The 20,623-nt window shown below is 48.2% G+C and overlaps 1 protein-coding gene across 1 annotated transcript in view; it reads left to right on the top strand.

The window, feature by feature from the left end:
- Nucleotides 1–20,623, top strand: part of SLC26A10 (solute carrier family 26 member 10) — a 131,308-nt gene that overhangs the window by 41,493 nt on the left and 69,192 nt on the right. Inside the window, exons 5-6 of the mRNA XM_033938135.1 lie at nucleotides 8,061–8,213; nucleotides 9,220–9,302. Coding sequence (XP_033794026.1) covers nucleotides 8,061–8,213; nucleotides 9,220–9,302 — 236 coding nt within the window. The remainder of the gene's footprint in view (nucleotides 1–8,060; nucleotides 8,214–9,219; nucleotides 9,303–20,623) is intronic.

Genomic DNA, 20,623 nt, shown 5'->3' with positions numbered 1-20,623 from the left:
CCTGCACCTCCCCCCACCTTCTCCCTTCGTAACCCAGTCCCCCCCTCCCAATCCCACCCTCCCTCCGTCCTCCCCCCTCCTCCCCAACTTTCCCCACCCCCCTCCCCACCTAACCCACACTCCCATTCTCCCCACTCCCTCCAAGACTTCAAGTGACCTCACCACCCCCCCATGTCACCTTTGTGATACTTCCCGTCCCCACATCCACACCTCATACTCACCAGGACCCCCCACCAAGCACTCCCCAGACCCTCGCCCATACATGCCCAGTCACACTCCCAAAGTCACCACTAGAGCAGCATCAAAGTCCAGGACCCAGTAGCGGTTAAACGCATCCGCCCTCAGCCAGCCGCTCAGGTGTCCGGTGCCGCCGCTGCACTCAGCTCGGCTGCTTCTCCCTCCTGTCGAGCGCTCTGCCTTCCTCTCCGTCTCTGGGGCACCGCTTTCCACTGATACCGCTCCAACTTCTGCGCCGCCACTTTGCTCAAAACAGAATCTCCCATTTTCACCAGGCCCTCCTTCAGAAGTAACGCCTGCAGCTCCGCCACGGTCGTCACCCGCTTATGCACTCCATTGAAAGTAACCAGTAGACCAAACGGGAACAGCCATCGATATCTCAAGTTGTTCTGCTTCAGCACCTCCAACAACGGGCGAAACTCCCTCCTCTTCTGCAAAGTAATGCTCGAGAGATCCTGAAATATCTCCACTTTCAAATTCTTCCAAGAGATAACGCCCAAGTCTCTAGCTTTCTTCACCAGACGATCTTTATCAGGGAAGTGGTGGATGCAGGCAATAATATCTCTCGGGTAATCCCCATTCTTCGGACCCAGGGTTCGGTGCGCCCTATCCACTCTCAGGCCCCCAGAGGTGTTATCAGGGGCTCCACCATCAGCCAGCAGGAACCGGCTGAGCTCCTGCACCACAGCCGCAGCGTCCCCATACTCAGCAGTTTCTGGAACTCCCCGGATCCGAACATTATTCCTTCGGGACCTATTTTCCAGGTCCTCCACTTGGGCACAGCAGTCTATAAGATCTTTTTGGACTGCCTTCACCTGAGTTGTAAGTCCCTGAACCGTCTCTTCTTGCTCCCCCAAACGCTTTTCAGTGTCCTCCACTCTGCCCAGCAAGTCTGCAAAGTCCTGCCTTATCTCTTTTACAGCCTCTTTAATTTTGCCTTTTACAGCCGCCACCTCCTCTTTAATTTCAGTGGCCCACAGTTTCAGGTCGGCTTTTGTAACAGCCGCCGCCGACCCCGCTCGCCGTAGCCTCGGGGAAGCATCGCGCTCCGATTCCTCTTCCAACGCGCTGTCTCCCGACTCGCGCGCGGACAAGCCCGAGGTCCCGCGCACGTGGCGGAGGCCTCCCTGCTCACCTCCACGCTCCGACGATCTGCCGGGCTCCACTCGCTTCTTTGATGGCATCTCGCTAGTGCCCCGGGCTTCCCCCACACTCGTCTGACCTCGGGCGCTCCAAATTCAGCGTCCCGCAACGGGAAAGTTTTGCACTTTAGAGGGGAGAGTCAGAGCAAAGTCTCTAACCCTCCATCTTGGATCGTGACGTCACCGGAAGTCGGAAAGAAAAATATTTAAGCCAATGTATTTGGTGAGTTTACTTTGTCCACAGGTTTCTAATCGCCCTCTTTGATTGTCTTTGAAAAAAGAGTTGGCAGCTTCTCAGTATCTATACATTAGTTTCAGGGCAACCCAGCATGGCACTTTCTGCTGTTTTACACCAGAAATTTGGAAGAGTCTCCCTTTTAGAGATTAGAGAGAATAGAAGTTAAGGAAGTTATTCAAGACTTAGCTATTTGGCTTAGCTCTTAACAAAGGTTTTTTTAAGGTTATAATCGGGTGCTGAATGAAATAGTGATTATCCCAGGACAAGCACGCAGCATATTCTTGACTGATGGGTGACGGCACCGACGGAGCCCCGGTACGGACAATTTTAGAGTGATTGCACTCTAAGAACTTAGAAAGTTCTAGTTAGGCCGCACTGCGCATGCATGAGCGCCTTCCCGCCCGACGGAGGCGCGCGGTCCCCAGTTTCTTAGTTTCCGCGGAGCTAAGAAGACGCGTGTTTTTCAACGGCCGTTGAAAGTTCTGTGCTTGCCTTCCCGCTCACGTTTTTTTCCCTTCAGAATATTTTTCCTTTCATTTTTACTTCTTTTTTCTTTAAAAAAAAAAAAAAAATAACAAAACTTTTGTTTTTTAGATTTTTTCGGGTTTGCCCCGGCAGGGCCTGTTGTAATCATCGAGTCCTCCGCTTTCGATTTAGCGGAGGCCATGTTTACCTTCATGCCCCCTCAGCCCGGGTTCAAGAAGTGCCAGCGGTGTGCGAGGCCCATCTCCTTGACCGACCCACACAATTGGTGTTTGCAGTGCTTGGGTCCGGATCACAAGGCTTCCACCTGCACCCGTTATGCTACTTTAAAGAAGCGCACTTTAAAAAACAGGCAGCTTCAACAAAAAATCCTTTTCGGTGCAGCGATGACTGATCCATCGGCATCGGCGTCGACACCTTCTCAGCCGGCACCCACTTCATCGACACTGCGTGACACCGCCCCGGCGTCGCCCCCTACAGGTAAGCCGGCTAAGAAGCCTTCCTCCCTGGAGCGTCCTCCGGTCGCTGTGGCAGAGAGTTCAGTCCTGCCGACCTCGAGGCGCCCCCGTAAATGCTCCGCCCCTATAGAGGTGAGTGCATCCTCCTCGGCATCCTCATCCACTGGGTGTCGAGCGGCACCACAGGTACCGCAGAAAAAGAAAGCGATACCGGTGCCATCCTTGGATGACCGCATTGCGGCTATCCTTCAAGTCCAACTCAAAGAGCAGTTGCAGCAACTCCTTCCTGCTCTGTTGGCGCTGAACCTTCCAGTCCCGGTCCGGTCTGAGCCACTGGTACTGACTGTGGAACAACCCCTATTGTCGGCTTCCACTCTGTCGGTACCGGTCCATTCGGCCTCCTCGGCTTCCATGCCGTTACTTGCCCCGGAACCGAGAGGTCTTCATAGAGCTGTCCAGACTTCTGAACCAATGCTTATGTCCACTCAGTCCCGACATCAGCAGTCTTTAACTTCTCCCGGTACCGCTTCCTTGCGGTCCGAGAAATCGGCACGTAAGACCCAACATATTGACCCATCGACACCGGACTCTCGGGGTCGAAGTTCCCAGGTAAGAGATCCTGATCTCTGGGATGACTCTGAAGAGCCCTTACTTTCTGAGGATGAGGTTTCTTCGGGGGAGGAGGATCCTTCTCTTCATGATCCTTCCTCTAAACCGGACCATTCCTCCTTTATATCCTTTCTAAAGGAGATGTGTGACTCTCTGTCCATTCCTTTGGAGGCTGAATCCAAGAAATCTAAAGCATTCCTGGAAGCTTTGGACTTCGATCAGCCTCCAAAGGAATTTCTTAAATTGCCCCTCCATGATATTTTGAGGGAGACCTTCTATAAAAATCTCAAAACTCCCTTGACTATCCCTGGAGCCCCTCGCAAATTGGATTCTTTATACAAAGTTATTCCAATTCCAGGATTTGACAAACCCCAACTCCCGCATGAATCTTTATTGGTCGAGTCTACTCTCAAAAAGTCTGCGGGCGCTAGTGTCTATGCCTCAGTCCCTCCTAGCAGAGAGGGGAAGGCCATGGATAAATTTGGCAAGCGATTATACCAGAACGCCATGCTTGCCAATAGATCCGGTAATTATGCCTTTCATTTCTCATTTTATTTGAAACACCTCATTCAGCAAACGGCTTCCTTCGAAAAATACTTGCCTGACCGAAAACTTTCTGCTTTTCGCCATTGTTCTTCCAGTCTCTTGCAGCTCAGAAAATTCATGGTTCGTTCAATATATGACACTTTGGAACTCACCTCGAGAGCTATGGCGATGGCTGTTGCCATGCGCCGTCTGGCTTGGCTGAGGGTCTCTGAGCTTGATATTAACCATCAGGACCGCCTCGCCAATGCTCCGTGCCTTGGAGATGAATTATTTGTTGATTCTCTCGATTCCACCACACAAAAATTGTCAGCACATGAGACTCGCTGGGACACTCTTCTTAAAAACAAGAAAAAGCCTCCACCTGTCCGGCCATTTCACCAACAATCTGCCTACCAGCGCCGCTATTCGGCTAGACCCTTGCCTTCTACTCCTCAGCAGCTGAGGCGCCCACGTCAACCACAGCGCCAACAACCTCGTGCACAGCAGCAACAACCAGTAAAGCCTCCTGTGCAACCAAAATCTACTCAATCCTTTTGACTCCATTCTCCAGGGCTTAGCCAGTCTTCTGCCATCAACTCTTCTGCCTCAACCCATAGGAGGACGTCTTACTCTTTTCATCAGACATTGGGAGCTCATCACTTCAGACCAGTGGGTTCTCAACATCATTAGCCACGGCTATTCTCTCAACTTTCAGACTCTCCCTGTCCAATGTCCTCCAAAAGAGTCTGCTTTGAACACTCCTCAGTCCTCCCTTCTCCTTCAGGAGATCCAATCTCTTCTTCTTCTGAACACCATAGAGGAAGTTCTTCTAGATCAGAAGGGGCAGGGATTCTACTCCCGCTATTTTCTGGTTCCCAAAAAAAACAGAGACCTCAGACCCATTCTAGATCTCCGAGATCTCAACAAATGCTTGGTCAAAGAAAAGTTCAAAATGCTTTCTCTGGCCACTCTTTATCCTCTTCTCACTCAGGGCGACTGGCTATGCTCCCTCGATCTCAAGGAGGCCTACACTCACATCCCGGTCAATCTAGTCTCCAGACAATATCTCCGCTTCATGATCAATCGCCGTCATTACCAATACAAGGTATTACCCTTCGGTCTTGCCTCCTCTCCAAGGTTGTTCACCAAGTGTCTCATTGTGGTGGCCGCTTTTCTCCACTCCCACCATCTTCAGGTCTTCCCTTACCTAGACGACTGGTTAATCAAGGCTCCTTCCTCTCAGGCAGTGCTTCATGCCACCAACCAGACCATCCTCTTTCTTCAACTTTTGGGTTTCGAGATCAATCTGCCCAAATCACATCTCATACCCACTCAGCGACTTCAATTCATAGGAGCAATCCTGGACACGGTCCTCATGAGGGCGTTTCTTCCATTCAATCGCCTTCAGACTCTTCTTCATCTCTGTCAGCAGATTCTTCCACAGCTCTCCATCTCTGCCAAACAAATGATGATACTCTTGGGTCACATGGCCTCGACAGTTCATGTCACCCCCTTCGCACGTCTTCACCTGCGCACTCATCAATGGACCCTAGCTACCCAGTGGTCCCAGGCGACGGATCCTTGCTCACGACACATATCTGTGACATCATCTCTTCGTCAATCTCTACAATGGTGGTTGAAAACTTACAATCTCTCCAGAGGCCTCCTGTTCCATCTGCCTCCTCATCATCTGGTCATCACCACAGACATCTCCCCCTATGCCTGGGGAGCACACTTGAACGATTTCCAAACTCAGGGTCTTTGGACTGCCCAGGAAAAGAAACATCACATCAATTTCCTGGAACTCCGAGCGATGTTTTATGCCCTCAAGGCTTTTCAGCATCTCCTCTTTCCTCAAGTTCTTCTGCTGTGCACAGACAATCAAGTTGCAATGTACTACATCAACAAGCAGGGTGGGATGGGCTCTCGCCTCTTGTGTCAGGAGGCCCAAAAGATTTGGTCTTGGGCGACAGCTCACCATTTATTCTTGAAGGCTGTCTACATTCAGGGAGAGCAGAATTCCTTAGCAGACAATCTCAGCAGAATTCTCCAAACCCACGAATGGACTCTCGATCCCATGACTCTCCAGTCCATTTTCGCTCAATGGGGCACTCCTCAAGTAGACTTTTTTGCAGCTCCTCACAATCATCAGCTGCCCCACTTTTGCTCCAGACTCTACTCCCCTCACCGTCTGGCGCCAGATGCGTTTCTCCTGGATTGGACCAATCTATTCCTTTATGCATTTCCTCCTCTACCTCTCATGTTGCGGACCTTGTTTAAGCTCAAGAGGGAACAAGCCACCATGATTCTCATCGCTCCACGGTGGCTCAGGCAACATTGGTTCTCCCTTCTACTTCAACTCAGTAGAAGCCCATACTTCTACCACTGTTTCCTTCTCTGCTTACTCAGCATTAGCAGTCCCTGCTTCATCCCAATCTACAATCTCTGCACCTGACAGCTTGGTATCTCTCGGGCTGACCTCGGCTCATTCACTTCTTTCTCAGCCTGTCCGCTCTATTCTTGATGCTTCCAGGAAGCCGGCCACTCTTCAATGCTATCAGCAGAAGTGGACTAGGTTTTCTTCCTGGTGCTTTCTGCATCATCATGATCCAACTTCACTAGCAGTAGAACTAGTGTTGGATTATCTCCTTTCTTTGTCTAACTCTGGTCTCAAATCTACTTCTATCAGAGTCTACCTCAGTGCCATTACTGCTTTTCATGAGCCAGTTCACGGAAAACCTCTTACTGCTCATCCTTTGGTTTCCAGATTCATGCGGGGTCTTTTTAATGTGAAACTACCTCTCAAGCCCCCTCCTGTGGTCTGGGATCTTAATGTGTTTTTTTCTGCCTTAATGAAGCCTCCCTTTGAACCATTGGGCACAACTCATTTCAAATTTCTCACTTGGAAAGTGGTCTTCCTAATTGCTCTCACCTCTGCCAGGAGGGTCAGTGAGTTGCATGCACTAGTTGCTGATCCACCTTTCACAGTCTTTCATCATGACAAGGTGGTTCTGCGTACACATCCAAAGTTTCTCCCTAAGGTTGTCTCTGATTTTCATCTTAACCAATCCATTGTCCTGCCTGTGTTCTTTCCGAAACCTCATTCTCATCCTGGAGAACAGGCTTTGCATACTTTGGACTGTAAGCGTGCTTTGGCTTACTATCTAGATCGCACTAAGCCTCACAGATCATCTCCCCAACTCTTTCTGTCCTTTGATCCTAATCAGTTGGGACATCTTGTTTCTAAACGTAAGTTATCCAATTGGCTTGCTGCTTGCATCTCGTTCTGTTATGCTCAGAACGGACTGCCACTGGAAGGTTCCATCACGGCCCATAAGGTTAGAGCTATGGCAGCATCTGTAGCTTTCCTCAGATCAACTCCTATTGAGGAAATCTGCAAGGCTGCTAATTGGTCCTCAGTTCATACTTTCACATCTCATTATTGTCTGGATGCATTTTCCAGACGGGATGGACACTTCGGCCAATTTATTTTCATAGCGGCCAACCTTCCCTCCATCCCTCTTTTTGTTAGCTTGGAGGTCACCCATCAGTCAAGAATATGCTGCCTGCTTGTCCTGGGATAAAGCACAGTTACTTACTGTAACAGGTGATATCCAGGGACAGCAGGCAGATAGTCTTGCGTCCCACCCACCTCCCCGGGTTAGCTTCTTAGCTGGCTTATCCTAACTGGGGACCGCGCGCCCCCATCGGGTGGGAAGGCACTCGCGCATGCGCGGTGCGGCCTAACTAGAACTTTCTAAGTTCTTAGAGTGCAATCACTCTAAAATTGTCCGTATCGGGGCTCCGTTGGTGCCGTCACCCATCAGTCAAGAATATCTGCCTCTGTCCCTGGATAACACCTGTTACGGTAAGTAACTGTGCTTTTGGGTGTGGGAGGAGATGGGTTATGTAAGGTGGGAGAGTTCTTGATTGTATATATTCATTATGATTAGCTTTAATGATCATTTGCATATATTTGTTAAAATTTTATTTATTTATTCAATTTTCTATACTGTTCTCCCAAGGGAGCTCAGAATGGTTTACATTAATTTATTCAAGTACTCAAGCATTTTTCCCTGTCTGTCCCGGTGGGCTCACAATTTAGCTAATGTACCTGGGGCAATGAGGGGATTAAGCAACTTGCCCAGGGTCACAAGGAGCAGCGTGGGTTTGAACCCACAACCCCAGAGTGCTGAGACTGTAGCTTTAACCACTGCGCCACACACTGTTTAAGGGTCTTAATTGATCACTGGCAAGATATCAAAAGAGAATAAATAAAATAAATAAGTACACTTCCTATCCCCCATATTGGTTGGGGGTGTGAAGTTGGATATGAATGCTGATCCACACCCACTGTTTTGTGTCTAGACGTTGATCTCCGTCTTTAAAGCCTTACCCATGACGAACATTGCAGAGCTCATCATTTCCTTCCTCTGCTTGGCAGCACTGGTCCCAGTCAAGGAAATCAACTCCCGCTTCCGGAACAGACTACGAATGCCCATCCCAGTGGAAATTATAATAGTAGGTATATTGATGGGAATCTACCATAGCTCCTAACTGAAAATCAGGCCTATTGAATGCTCTTGGTCTTGTGAAGCCTTGAGGCCACCACATTGACACTGGAGAGCAGGCTTGCTTTCTGTGATCATTCTGCAAGCTATATTGATAGAACAGGAGCCTTTGCTTGGGATACCCTTGCTGATCAGTTCTTAAGAGTCGGAGTGGACCACAGGTCTCCAAAGCTGGAGACTGTGCTCCAGACTGATAACCTGCTCACATAAAAATTAATTTACACATGAATTTCAAAATAGAAATAAACTGGAAGGGCCTAGTGTATTTAAGCCTTGTCAAGGTATTTTCCCTATCCAGCTAGTTTGAGAAAGTAAAGGCTTAAATGTCTATTAATATGATTGCCATGAAAATTAAGAAACACTATGATTGCTCTATTGATCATTGTGACCCAGAGTGTCGGTCCTCCTCCTGTAGGGTCATGAAATGGTTAACTGTAGTTTGAAATACTGCTCTGGCCTACATAGCTGGAAACAGTGTACAATCTGCTGACATCATCTGCTTGAAATGTATGTCCCTGCCTTACCATATTGTAAGCTAAATAGATAAGAGTTTGAGCCATGATGTACCCTGCCCTCCTAAACATGTAAAGGTTAGAACTGCAAGGCTTAGATAAGCAGGTAAATGAACTAGCTTCCTATAGGACTATAAGTTGTACCCCTGAACCTATCGCAAGTACTGGTTTAGGACCAATAATAATTGTAGAAAAGTTATAGAAGTAACAAATGAGAAGTTGTAGATTTTGCATATATTAGTTTGCATATGTTTAGTGAAAAGGGCATAAAAGTCAGTGCATTTCCTGTTTCTGGCACTCTTGTAAGCAGGCTGCTCACTGCACAAGAGTCCGGCATGCTGTAAATAAAACTCTTGTACTTTCTTCACGCCTCTGACTTTGTGTGTCCAAGTGACCTTTCACTCCTTAGTCTTTTTTTTTTTTTATCCTTGTGTGCCATTGCAGGTTTTGGTAGCCACAGGAGTAACCTTTGCCTCATCCTTGAATTCTCTATATGACATTCAGATTGTGGGACATTTACCAGCTGGGTAAGAAGCAAAAAATTTGGAAATATCAGTGAAACTGGCCTGGATGGATTCATACATTTCATAGCATGGTAGCCACACAAAGCATTCTGTTAATGACTAGCTGTTGAGCTAGGGCTGGTTTAATCTTTACGTGAATTAGGCAGCCACTTAGACCGTGGAGGGGCATAATCGAAAGGGACGTCTAAGTCAGTTTGCGCCTAAACTAAATCGTCCAAACTAAAAAAACAGCCTAGGACACATTTTCGAAAAATACATCCAAAATTTTTTTTGTTTCGAAAATCATCTGATTATACGTCCTGCCGATCTGATCGTCCAAGTTGCTAAATCGTCCATTTTTATACCACATTTCCGTCCAACTTTTCATCCAAGTCAAAAACGCCTAGAACAAGCTCTGGTGGACGTGAGAGAGGTCTGCAAAGTGATGGACTGAATACCCAGACATGCCACCTAAATAGTGGAGGTACCTTACAGGGCACTGCTGTGAACTTCACAAAAAGGGTGCCATGTCGTCTCCTCACTATAGCCCCCTTATAGGTCATGGTGAGCCTCCCAAACCACCTCCAGAATTCTCTAGACCCACTCATCTACCACCCCAATAGCCCTTATGGCTGCAGGAGCCACTTATATGCCAATGCAAAAGGGTTTGGGGGGAGTATAGGGGAGTGCACATGTTTAAGTATCAAGGCAGTGATTACAGGGGCTTAAGGGCATGGGTCCTCCTCTCCATGAGTCCCTAACCCACCCCCAAGATGACTTAAGCCGCCTCTGTGCTGGACTAGGCTTTCCTATGCCAGGTAGCCAGGTGATGATGGGCTGGAGGCTGAATTTTAAAGGTGTAATTAATATTTTTATGGGGGTGGGGGGTCGGTGATCACTTGGATAGTGTGTGGGGGTCTGTTTCATGTGTTTGCAGTGCTTATCTGGTGACTTTAGGTGGGTTTTTGTGACTTAGACCATGTTTTACTAAAACGTCCAAGTTCAGTTGATCCTGGGCTGTATAACTTTCGGTTATACATGCTGTACGACTAAGTTTAAGCCGGCCCACATCCCGCCCAACTCCCGCCCTCGACACTCCTCCCGAAATGCCCCGTTTAGCTTTGGTCATTCAGCGGTACTATGAAGGCCTAGGTCGTTTAGAAATACGTCCAAAACCCGTTTTTATTATCGGCACTTGGACGTTTTTGGGAAATGTTCGGCCAAGTGCTGACTTAGGCTGGTTTTTGGACGTATTTCTCTTTTGATTATGAGCCCCACAGACTCAGGGAATCAGTGTTTTCAACGTGTCTAGCAACCTGATTGCAGGTCGCCCTCTTCGCCTGGTTCCTTCAAATTTCCCAAACATGATGTCCTTTTCCAATGATCTTTCTCTTCAGACATAAATGTATACAAATGTAAACTACTTTGATTGTAGTACAGAAAGGCAGTGTATTAAATCTACGCCTCATGACTTTGGATTTTATAAAGTATATACAGTATATAAATATAAATATATATATACCGTATTTGCCGGCGTATAAGACGACTTTTTAGTACCTTAAAATCCTCCCCAAAGTCGGGGGTCGTCTTATACGCCGGGTACAGTTTACATGCCCTTACTTGTGGGGCTGGATGTACTCAGTCGCGCGGCTCTTCTTCTCCCTACCTTCTCTGCTTGCAGCACAGAGCCGAACGGAAGTCTTCCCGACGTCAGCGCTGACGTCGGAGGGGAGGGAGGGCTTAAACAAAGCTTAAACAAAGCCCTCCCTCCCTCCGACGTCAGCGCTGACGTCGGGAAGACTTCCGTTCGGCTCTGTGCTGCAGGCATGGCAGGTAAGGAGAAGGAGAGTAGCCTCGCGGTACCAAGAGAGAGGGGCGGCCGCCCCGCCCCGGTTGCAGCACAGCCGGCCAGGTCCCCTTACTTTTGTGGCACTTCCCCGACCGACCGATAACAGCCCGGATCCGACAATCCTCCCTGCCCTGTAGCCGCGAATCTAAATTACCTTCTTACAGCAGCTGTAAGAAGGTAATTTAGATTCGCGGTTAAGGGCAGGGAAGTTTGTCGGACCCGGGCTGTTGTCGGTCGGTAGGGGAAGTGCCACAAAAGTAAGGGGACCTGGCTGGCTGTGCTGCACCCGGGGAGGTAGAGAAGGAGGGGGGGGGGAGAAGGACGCTGAAATGCCATGGTGAAGACAGGAGGGGGGGGGAAGGACTCTGAAAGCACTTGAAGACAGAGGAGGGAGAAGAACGCTGAAAGCACATGGGGGAATACAAAGGGGTGGAGAAGGAAGAAGGGGTCGTCTTATACGGCGAGTATAACACAAAACTCTATTTTTTAACTAAAAGTTGGGGGGTCGTCTTATACGCCCAGTCGTCCTATACGCCGGCAAATACGGTATATATATATATAAACTCAAAATTCTGTCCCCTGGAACGCCTACTTAGGCATGTTTAAAATTATGGCCCAAATTCTATATATAGCTAAAAGAACACGGATTTTGTGAAAAACTCAAAAGTATCCAGAATACACTTTCACAAGAGCAATATGCAATGTCAGGTGGAAAATAGACAGCGCAGCTTAGGCTTAATTATAGTGTGCAGTTAAAAAATTTTTGATGTAAAGGAGATGCGTTTTGGCGTCCCGACTGAAGTTTGATCGGATACGTTACACCCTGAGGCAGCAGACTTGTGAAACGCTGGCCACCGATCAACAGAAGATAAGTTGAAAGTCATTTCTTCTATCGTTCAGCACTAACAGCTCTGCTTAAGGTTTTTTATTCTGCAACGGAGGGTTTTTGCCAGTGAGGTTAATGCCTAACCACCTGTCAACCACTTTTGTGGAGGTGGGAGGGTCCCAGTCTGAGGCTTTTTCCTCCAAATTTTTTAACTGCACACTATAATTAAGCCTAAGCTGCGCTGTCTGTTTTCCACCTGACATTAAATATTGCTCTTGTAAAAGTGTATTCTGGATACCAAATTCTATATATGTCATCTAAAAAATTGACGCTGAAAGATCAGCGTTTAGCATGATTCTATTTACTGCCTCTGGAGTTAAGCGCAGCTTAGAGAATCACGTGTTACCTATGTACATGTGCTAACATTTAGGTGCAGGCGTTTGTACTAATGAAAGCCAGGTCTAAATGTCAGCGCCTAAGTTGGGCGTATATCGGATGCATTCTGTAACAGTGCGCCTAACTTTTAGGAATGCCCATGACCCACCCAAGCTCCTCCCCTAGCCGTACCCCCTTCTGAGATCCACGCACTTGAATTTACGCACAACACTCTTACAGAATGTGGTTAGAAATTGCATACATAAATTCCAATTAGTGATGATTATTACTTAGCAATTGGCAAATGTCGGTGCTGATTGGCTTGCTAGACAGTTAAATTGCGCATGCCAGTCAGCAACACAAACAGATTTGCGCGCGCAACTTTGGTCACACTAGACAGAATTTGAGCTTGTGTGTAGAATCTCTGCCTCTGCATGCTTGTAAACATGTGTCTAGTGCCTGGTTGCACCAATGTCATTTTGCATGTGTGAAATCTTTTACTCCTGGAAAGCCGGACCGCCTTGATGAGTGGTAACAAATTGGAGCAGACCAGTGGAGTTAAGGTTCAATATAATATGTACAAGGTATCCATAATAATAAAATGCTAGAGCGCACATGCGCTCTCGAAAATTCGTGCGGTGTGGCGCCATGAGGTGTGCTTCTGTGGCAACATTCTAACCTCACGGCACATGCGGGGGCTAAAGGCGCGCGACTGTGCTCTCTCCCTGCCTCGGCGCGTCACCGCCCGCCCTCACTCACCGCTGCCTCTCACTCGCTGCCTGCCCGCGTCCTCGCCATGTCACCTCACTCGCCGCCGCCGATCCTCTTCAGAGCAGCCTGCAATCGTGGCCAGCTTTAAAGAACCTCGCAGGCCGCTCTCCAACCTCAGTAGCACGCTCCCTCTGACGCACAGGATCGCGTCAGAGGGAACGTGCTACCGAGTTGGAGAGCAGCCTGCGAGGTTCGCTAAAGCCGGCCACCACGATTGCAGGCTGCTTTGAAGAGGAGCAGGCCAGAAGACGCCGGGATGGAGGGGAGGGTAAGAAGGGGATCAATACCGGGAGCCAGGGGGAAAGGGAAAGGGAAAGGGGGCTGCTTTGGGGGGGAGGGGTGTGCTGGGGGTGACAGAAGGGGCCAAGGATAGGGAGAGGGAAAGGGGGCTGCTTTGGGGGGGAGGTGTGCTGGGGACAGCTTTGCTCTGGGAGGAGACAGAAGGGGCCATGGAGAGATAGGGAGAGGGAAAGGGGGCTACTTTGGGGGGAGGTGTGCTATGGACAGACAGCTTTGCTCGGGGGGGGGGGAAGACAGAAGAGGGCCATGGAGAGAGAGTTAGGGAGAGGGATTCTAGCACCCGTTAATGTAACGGGCTTAAAGACTAGTTGATTATATAATAGGAAGGGGTGGGAAGGGTGGGAGATAAGAATATATCATTCGTGCTATTGATGATTATTAAGTGATATACTTATTGTTAATCTGTATTAACATATTGACACACTTATTGTAAGTTTGAAAATGAATAAAGATTTTACAAAAAAAAAAAAAGGTTTAATATAATTTATTCACCGCAAGCAGATAAGAATAAATAGATAAATAATTAATTTAAGCAGTCCTTAAAAGTGCAGTACGGCTGTTTATAAAATATCCTGCAGATAAAATCCAAGTAAAAACCTGTCTAGTGAAAGCAAATGCGTTCTGACATTGACAGCTTCAGCACATGTAGCAACTGCCTGCCTACTTGGATTTTACCAGCTGGATGTTTTATAAATAACCCTTGATGCAGCCCTGGTAAAGGGCAAAATATGGCCGTGTTGGGTTTTTTGAGGACTATTTTAGGCCCTCTTTTATCAAGCATTTATGTGCGGGCCGGCTCAATAAATGCTCCGGCGCTCATAGGAATTGAATGAGCATTGGAGCATTTCCTGCAGCAGCTGCATTACCATGGATTGATAAAAGGAACCTAAGTTATTTATCTATTTATTCTTTTATCTGCTTGTGGTGAATAAATTATATTGAAGCTTTACGTCACTGGTCTGCTCCAATTTGTTATTTTAATTTTTAATTTAATTTATTTCGTATATACCGCTATACCGTGAGGTTCAAAGCGGTTTACAATTGTCACCTGCCGGGGTCTTGGTAAAGTTCAGAAGACCCCCGGTAGAGGGTAGCACACTCCTGACGTGGCTCCCAAAGGGGGAGACCTCACTGGTGTCCCACTATCTTGGGCTTTGCTAAAAATAAAGCACCGTGAGTCAAGTTGAACAAAAAATAATGTGTAAAGTTTAATTAGTCACTTGCCACATAAATCATATCATCTATTATCATAGTCCAAGTTCTCTTTCTTCCCAAACAAGGGCAAAAAGAAAGAAAACAGAAAACAAAAAGCCTTTTAACTTTCACCCCAGTCCAGTGAAAGCACAGCAAGCTTGCTATCAGTTATACTTCCAGTCCAGGTTTTGGTGCTTGCTCTACCTGCTCACACAGTCTCTGAAAAACACTGTACAATTAGTCCCTTAAGCACTTATCCAGCCCTGAGCTGGAGTCCTGGGCTTACTAACCAACACAGTCCAAAGTTCTTCACCAGGTAAACTTTAAGAAAAAAAACACAAAAGACAAAAACTGAAGCCTTACTGCAGGCTCCTCAATTTCCAGCCCTGATTAGCTCACAGTTCTTTGAGCTTCTCCTGAGCTCCTGCACAGCTGCAATGTAGCAATCCAATCAAGCTGGTGCAGCACTGCTCTAAGCTTGTTTTTACAGCACAAACAATCAAAACAGTTCTGCCAAACACTCCTCTCCACTATTATTGCTGTACAGCCTTGTACCTGTAGTGTTCAGTGGAAAGTTGCCAAGCCCACATCCATGGCTTCTTCCATAACGGTCTCCAGCATACACCCTTCATCCAGGTCCATGCTTTCTGGTGTATCCAGCTGCTCTGCTGGTTCCTGAGGCATTGGAGCCTCACACTCCATTGGCTCTGGAGTGAGGTCTGGCCTTCTCCTGGCCCGGAGAACTCTCTCTCCCAGACTCTCTTGGGCAGCCTCCTTTAATGCTCTGGAGAGCTGCTTAACAGGCTTAGGGCCACGCCCTACACTGGGTGTTTGTGTGCCTAGCTTGGGTGTTCTTGGGCTCCCCCTCAGGCTAAGGGGTAGAATATCACTGGGAGCTTGATTAAATCCCTTAGTGTGACTGGAAGCTTTTCTGGGCCGGGCAGTTAACCTATACTCAGGGCACTGCTCTAGGCTGGAAGGCTCAGGATAGGCAGCTAGGCTTTCAGGATCTTCTTCCTGATCCTTCTCAGTGAGAGTCTGGTCTCGAGTAAGAGACTGAGACCTGGTTTTCACTCTGACATGCCCGTCTCGGGGAGCGGAAATGTCACATACCCCCTCACTTAAAGGCTGCCTAGTCTGAGGCTTCTGCTGGGGTGTCTCGTACCTTCTCATCAGAGCCTCCACATTGGTGTTAAGCTTAGCTAGTACATCAATACCGCCTACGGGGTTTATTAAACTTCTTCCCCTGATTAGTAGGTAATGGGTCAGGATCCATGAAATCGTCGGGCCACTGCAGTACTGGAGTTTCATACCCTGCCTGTACCCCTGGGCTAGTCTCTCCACCCGACTCCTCTAAAACGTCCATTCTCTGAGCCAGGGCGGACACTGCCTGTCTGACTTCTCCTAACTCCTTTTCCCGGATGTCATTAACCTGTTGATGTAGCTTGTCCATATCCTCACTTGCTTCGTCTAGTGAGTCAGCCATCTTCCCGAAGTGGCGTTCCCACCGTTCGATGCCTGCCTCATTTTGTTTGGCCAGCAACTGAGCCTCTGTTTCTTTTCCCGCTAGTCGGTCTTTAAGCTCTTCCGTTTTTTTAAGCCTCACCAACATATCTTGGCCGCGAGTTTGTTCCTCCTGTAGCTGTTTCCTTACTTGCTGCACTTGCCCATACATTTGAGCGAGGTCTTTTTGTAACTTCTCTACCTCCGCTCCTGTTGAACTGGCCTGGTTGCTAGCTGTTTCGGGTGTCATTATCTGTGGGCTTGCCTGATTCTGACCTGCCTTTAGTTTCTCCAGTTCCTCTCGTAAGGATTTTATCTCTTCCCGGAGAGTTTGGTCCTGTTCAGTTTGTTTCCCTTTCCCCGGTGGCTGGGACTCCCCGTCTTGCCCTTTATCTGAGGATCCGAACCCTTTTACTCCCCTTTGAGTATCGGGAAGTTCTTTATATTTTGTCAATTTCGGGTGCCAAATGCGCTCACAAATCATTTGAGCGATTCGGTCCCCGGGGCAGATCTTATAGTCAGTATTGCTCTGGTTAACTAGCAACACGGCTAAGTTACCCCTATAGTCCGGGTCAACCACCCCTGCGGCCACATCTATAGCGTGCCGTAGAGCTAACCCTGACCTCGGCGCTATCCTCAAGTAAGAGCCCGGTGGCGAGGACACCTGTATGTCTGTATTAATCAGTGCCCGGTTCTGCGCTGGGACTACCTGTTCTTGGGCGGCGTACAAATCGTACCCCGCGGCACCGTCATAAGCCCTTGTAGGAATATGGGCTTTATCAGATAAGGGAGCCCATCTTATCACCGGTTTCCAATTCGTACTTGGCCCCCGGGTACTCTCTCTCCTCCCCCATGAGTAACCTTGGGACTGGTTTCGTACCACTCTAGCCCCCATCACCCATTTCTGCTTGTGAAGGGGTTCACGCACCGCCTCTCCAGCTTGGGCGACCTGTTGGGTTAGGCCTGCCCAGTCCTTCCCTAGAACTACTGGATAAGGTGAAAAGTCCACCACCGCTACCTTCATGTCCCAACTTCCCCTCTTCGTCTCTATGAGCATTTGGCGGAGAGGGTATTCCCGGGAGTCCCCATGTATACAGGCAAGGAAGACGGATTCGGGCCCTTCCCTAGGATGGCCTGCCTTACCAATCTGTTTCCACAGTCTGCGTGAAATCACAGATTGTTCGGCACCAGTATCCACTAGAGCTTGAACCCTTTTCCCAGCTATCAAGATGGGCACCTGGTAAGGTCCGGTCTGGTTTAACCCAGAGGGCCTACACACTACAAGGTCTCTTTTCTCCCGACAATATCGCTGGGTATGCCCCTGCTTCCCACACTTGAAGCACCGGAGGCTAGTATCCTGTCCTGTCTTCCTAGGAGTACTGGGTAGCGGTTTCCTCTGGGAGGAATTCTGGGAAATCAGGGACTTGAACCATGGAGGCTGTTCTCTCCCTGTTTCCCCTCTACTGGGCCTATCAGCTTTTCTTTCCTCAAAAGAGTTCTGAGCATCTATGAAGGCTTCGGCTGCCTCCACTACCTCGGGTAAAGTCTGACAGACTTGCCTGCGGATCCATCCCCTCAAATCTTTGGGGACTGCTTCGAGCACCTGCTCTTTCACAACCTCCGCAAAGAGGGCTCTAGGATCCGACAGGTGAGGCTGTAGCCACCTTTCTGCCAGTTTTGACAGCCTCTGTACCAACGCTTTGGGTCTTTCTTTCGCTAGTAACTGCGTGGCTCTAAACTTCTGTCGGTAGTGCTCACAGGTATATCCTAGGTAATCTAAGATGTGTGTTCTTACTGTGGCATAATTACTAGCTTGCTCAGGACTGAGAGTCTGAAAGGCAGATAGAGTTTCCCCGGCCAGGCAAGGCAACAGACGCACGGCCCACTGATCAGGGGGCCATCCGGCTGCTGTTGCAATACGCTCGAAGGCGTTTAAGAATTCATCAGGCGCGTCCCCAGGAGAAATTTTGCACAAATTCAATGTGTGAAATGGAATTTGTCCTACCATGGGCTGCGCCGGAGGACCCGGCGGATGCGCTGCGCCTGGGTTGGTCACCATAGGGTGTAATGTCTGAGCCCAGACCTTGGTCTGCTCGCCCATGGCCAATAGGATTTCATCATGTTGCCGCCTCGCGGCTTGCTGTCCAGAATGCCACATCTCCTGATTCGCTTTTATCAGGTTCTGTATGTCCTCTGAATGTTGACGTCTTTCTTGCGCCAGCACCGCTAGGAATTGCTGTGGGTCCATCCTCCGACCTGTGCAAAAAGACAAACACAAAAAGGAAACCCAAGTGCGGTCTCACCAGAGAGAGTAAACTATCCCTCTTTGTTTTAACCCCGAGGAGTATCTTAACCGATACCTCTCGTATCCTCGTCAGTCCCCTCCCTAGGTACTCTTTACCTGAGGTACTGACGAGTCTGCGCCTTTGGTAAATAGGCCTCCTTGGCCTCCAGTCGTTCTGGCTGTGCTTGTACGTCCTGTTACTCCCGACTCAGGCACTGCCTTCTGGTCTGGTCCTTCCGGTAGTCCCTCAGAAGTATAGCCGGGCGTGGTTCCGGCAGCGTCGTCCTGCGTCACGGGAACACTCCAAAAGAAAAATTATGAAGCAAAAAAAAAAATTGCAAAATTTTCGTTTTTTTTTTTTTTTTTTTTATAGGTTCAAACTTGAAACCACCAGTAGAGTGTGCTAAAATCCCACCGCTGCCACCATTTTGTCACCTGCCGGGGTCTTGGTAAAGTTCAGAAGACCCCCGGTAGAGGGTAGCACACTCCTGACGTGGCTCCCAAAGGGGGAGACCTCACTGGTGTCCCACTATCTTGGGCTTTGCTAAAAATAAAGCACCGTGAGTCAAGTTGAACAAAAAATAATGTGTAAAGTTTAATTAGTCACTTGCCACATAAATCATATCATCTATTATCATAGTCCAAGTTCTCTTTCTTCCCAAACAAGGGCAAAAAGAAAGAAAACAGAAAACAAAAAGCCTTTTAACTTTCACCCCAGTCCAGTGAAAGCACAGCAAGCTTGCTATCAGTTATACTTCCAGTCCAGGTTTTGGTGCTTGCTCTACCTGCTCACACAGTCTCTGAAAAACACTGTACAATTAGTCCCTTAAGCACTTATCCAGCCCTGAGCTGGAGTCCTGGGCTTACTAACCAACACAGTCCAAAGTTCTTCACCAGGTAAACTTTAAGAAAAAAAACACAAAAGACAAAAACTGAAGCCTTACTGCAGGCTCCTCAATTTCCAGCCCTGATTAGCTCACAGTTCTTTGAGCTTCTCCTGAGCTCCTGCACAGCTGCAATGTAGCAATCCAATCAAGCTGGTGCAGCACTGCTCTAAGCTTGTTTTTACAGCACAAACAATCAAAACAGTTCTGCCAAACACTCCTCTCCACTATTATTGCTGTACAGCCTTGTACCTGTAGTGTTCAGTGGAAAGTTGCCAAGCCCACATCCATGGCTTCTTCCATAACGGTCTCCAGCATACACCCTTCATCCAGGTCCATGCTTTCTGGTGTATCCAGCTGCTCTGCTGGTTCCTGAGGCATTGGAGCCTCACACTCCATTGGCTCTGGAGTGAGGTCTGGCCTTCTCCTGGCCCGGAGAACTCTCTCTCCCAGACTCTCTTGGGCAGCCTCCTTTAATGCTCTGGAGAGCTGCTTAACAGGCTTAGGGCCACGCCCTACACTGGGTGTTTGTGTGCCTAGCTTGGGTGTTCTTGGGCTCCCCCTCAGGCTAAGGGGTAGAATATCACTGGGAGCTTGATTAAATCCCTTAGTGTGACTGGAAGCTTTTCTGGGCCGGGCAGTTAACCTATACTCAGGGCACTGCTCTAGGCTGGAAGGCTCAGGATAGGCAGCTAGGCTTTCAGGATCTTCTTCCTGATCCTTCTCAGTGAGAGTCTGGTCTCGAGTAAGAGACTGAGACCTGGTTTTCACTCTGACATGCCCGTCTCGGGGAGCGGAAATGTCACACAATAAAGATGTATTAAAGATACAATAAAATAAAAATAAATAAAGATAGGTACTTGGAAGTTCTCCAACTGTCCCGAAGGCTCACAATCTAACTAAAGTACCTGAGAAAACAATAATTAAAATGGTAAAGATAGAAAAGATAAAAAACAGAGATAGAGACAAGATATGGACATCCCAACAATTCCAGACAGACAATAGGATCTGATGTTAGAAGTTCTTAAAGACGACATACCAAGGAGTAAAACTGGTGTGCTCCTTGAGTCGCAATGCATTCTTCCTCATCTTCTGTCAAAAAATGGTATGTGCGATTATGTGAGATCAGATCAAAGCATTTCCGATCTTCCACTGAGGATTTCACTTTATTCTGGATCTTGAGGATCATTTGCCTGTTTGCTCTTTGGGGACCTCCTTCATGGGTGGGCATAAAGATTGTATGCGTAGTGATAGAGACACCAGCGACCTGTGTTCTTGATTCAAGTCTCCCTGTTTCACCAGGCAACCTATAGAAACTGCTTTGCAGTGTCGTGCTAATGAGTTGAAAGTCTGCAAGTC

The sequence above is a fragment of the Geotrypetes seraphini genome, chromosome 3, assembly GCF_902459505.1.
Source record: "Geotrypetes seraphini chromosome 3, aGeoSer1.1, whole genome shotgun sequence".
NCBI classification, from domain to species: domain Eukaryota; kingdom Metazoa; phylum Chordata; class Amphibia; order Gymnophiona; family Dermophiidae; genus Geotrypetes; species Geotrypetes seraphini.
This window is presented reverse-complemented; position numbering and strand designations above follow the sequence as displayed.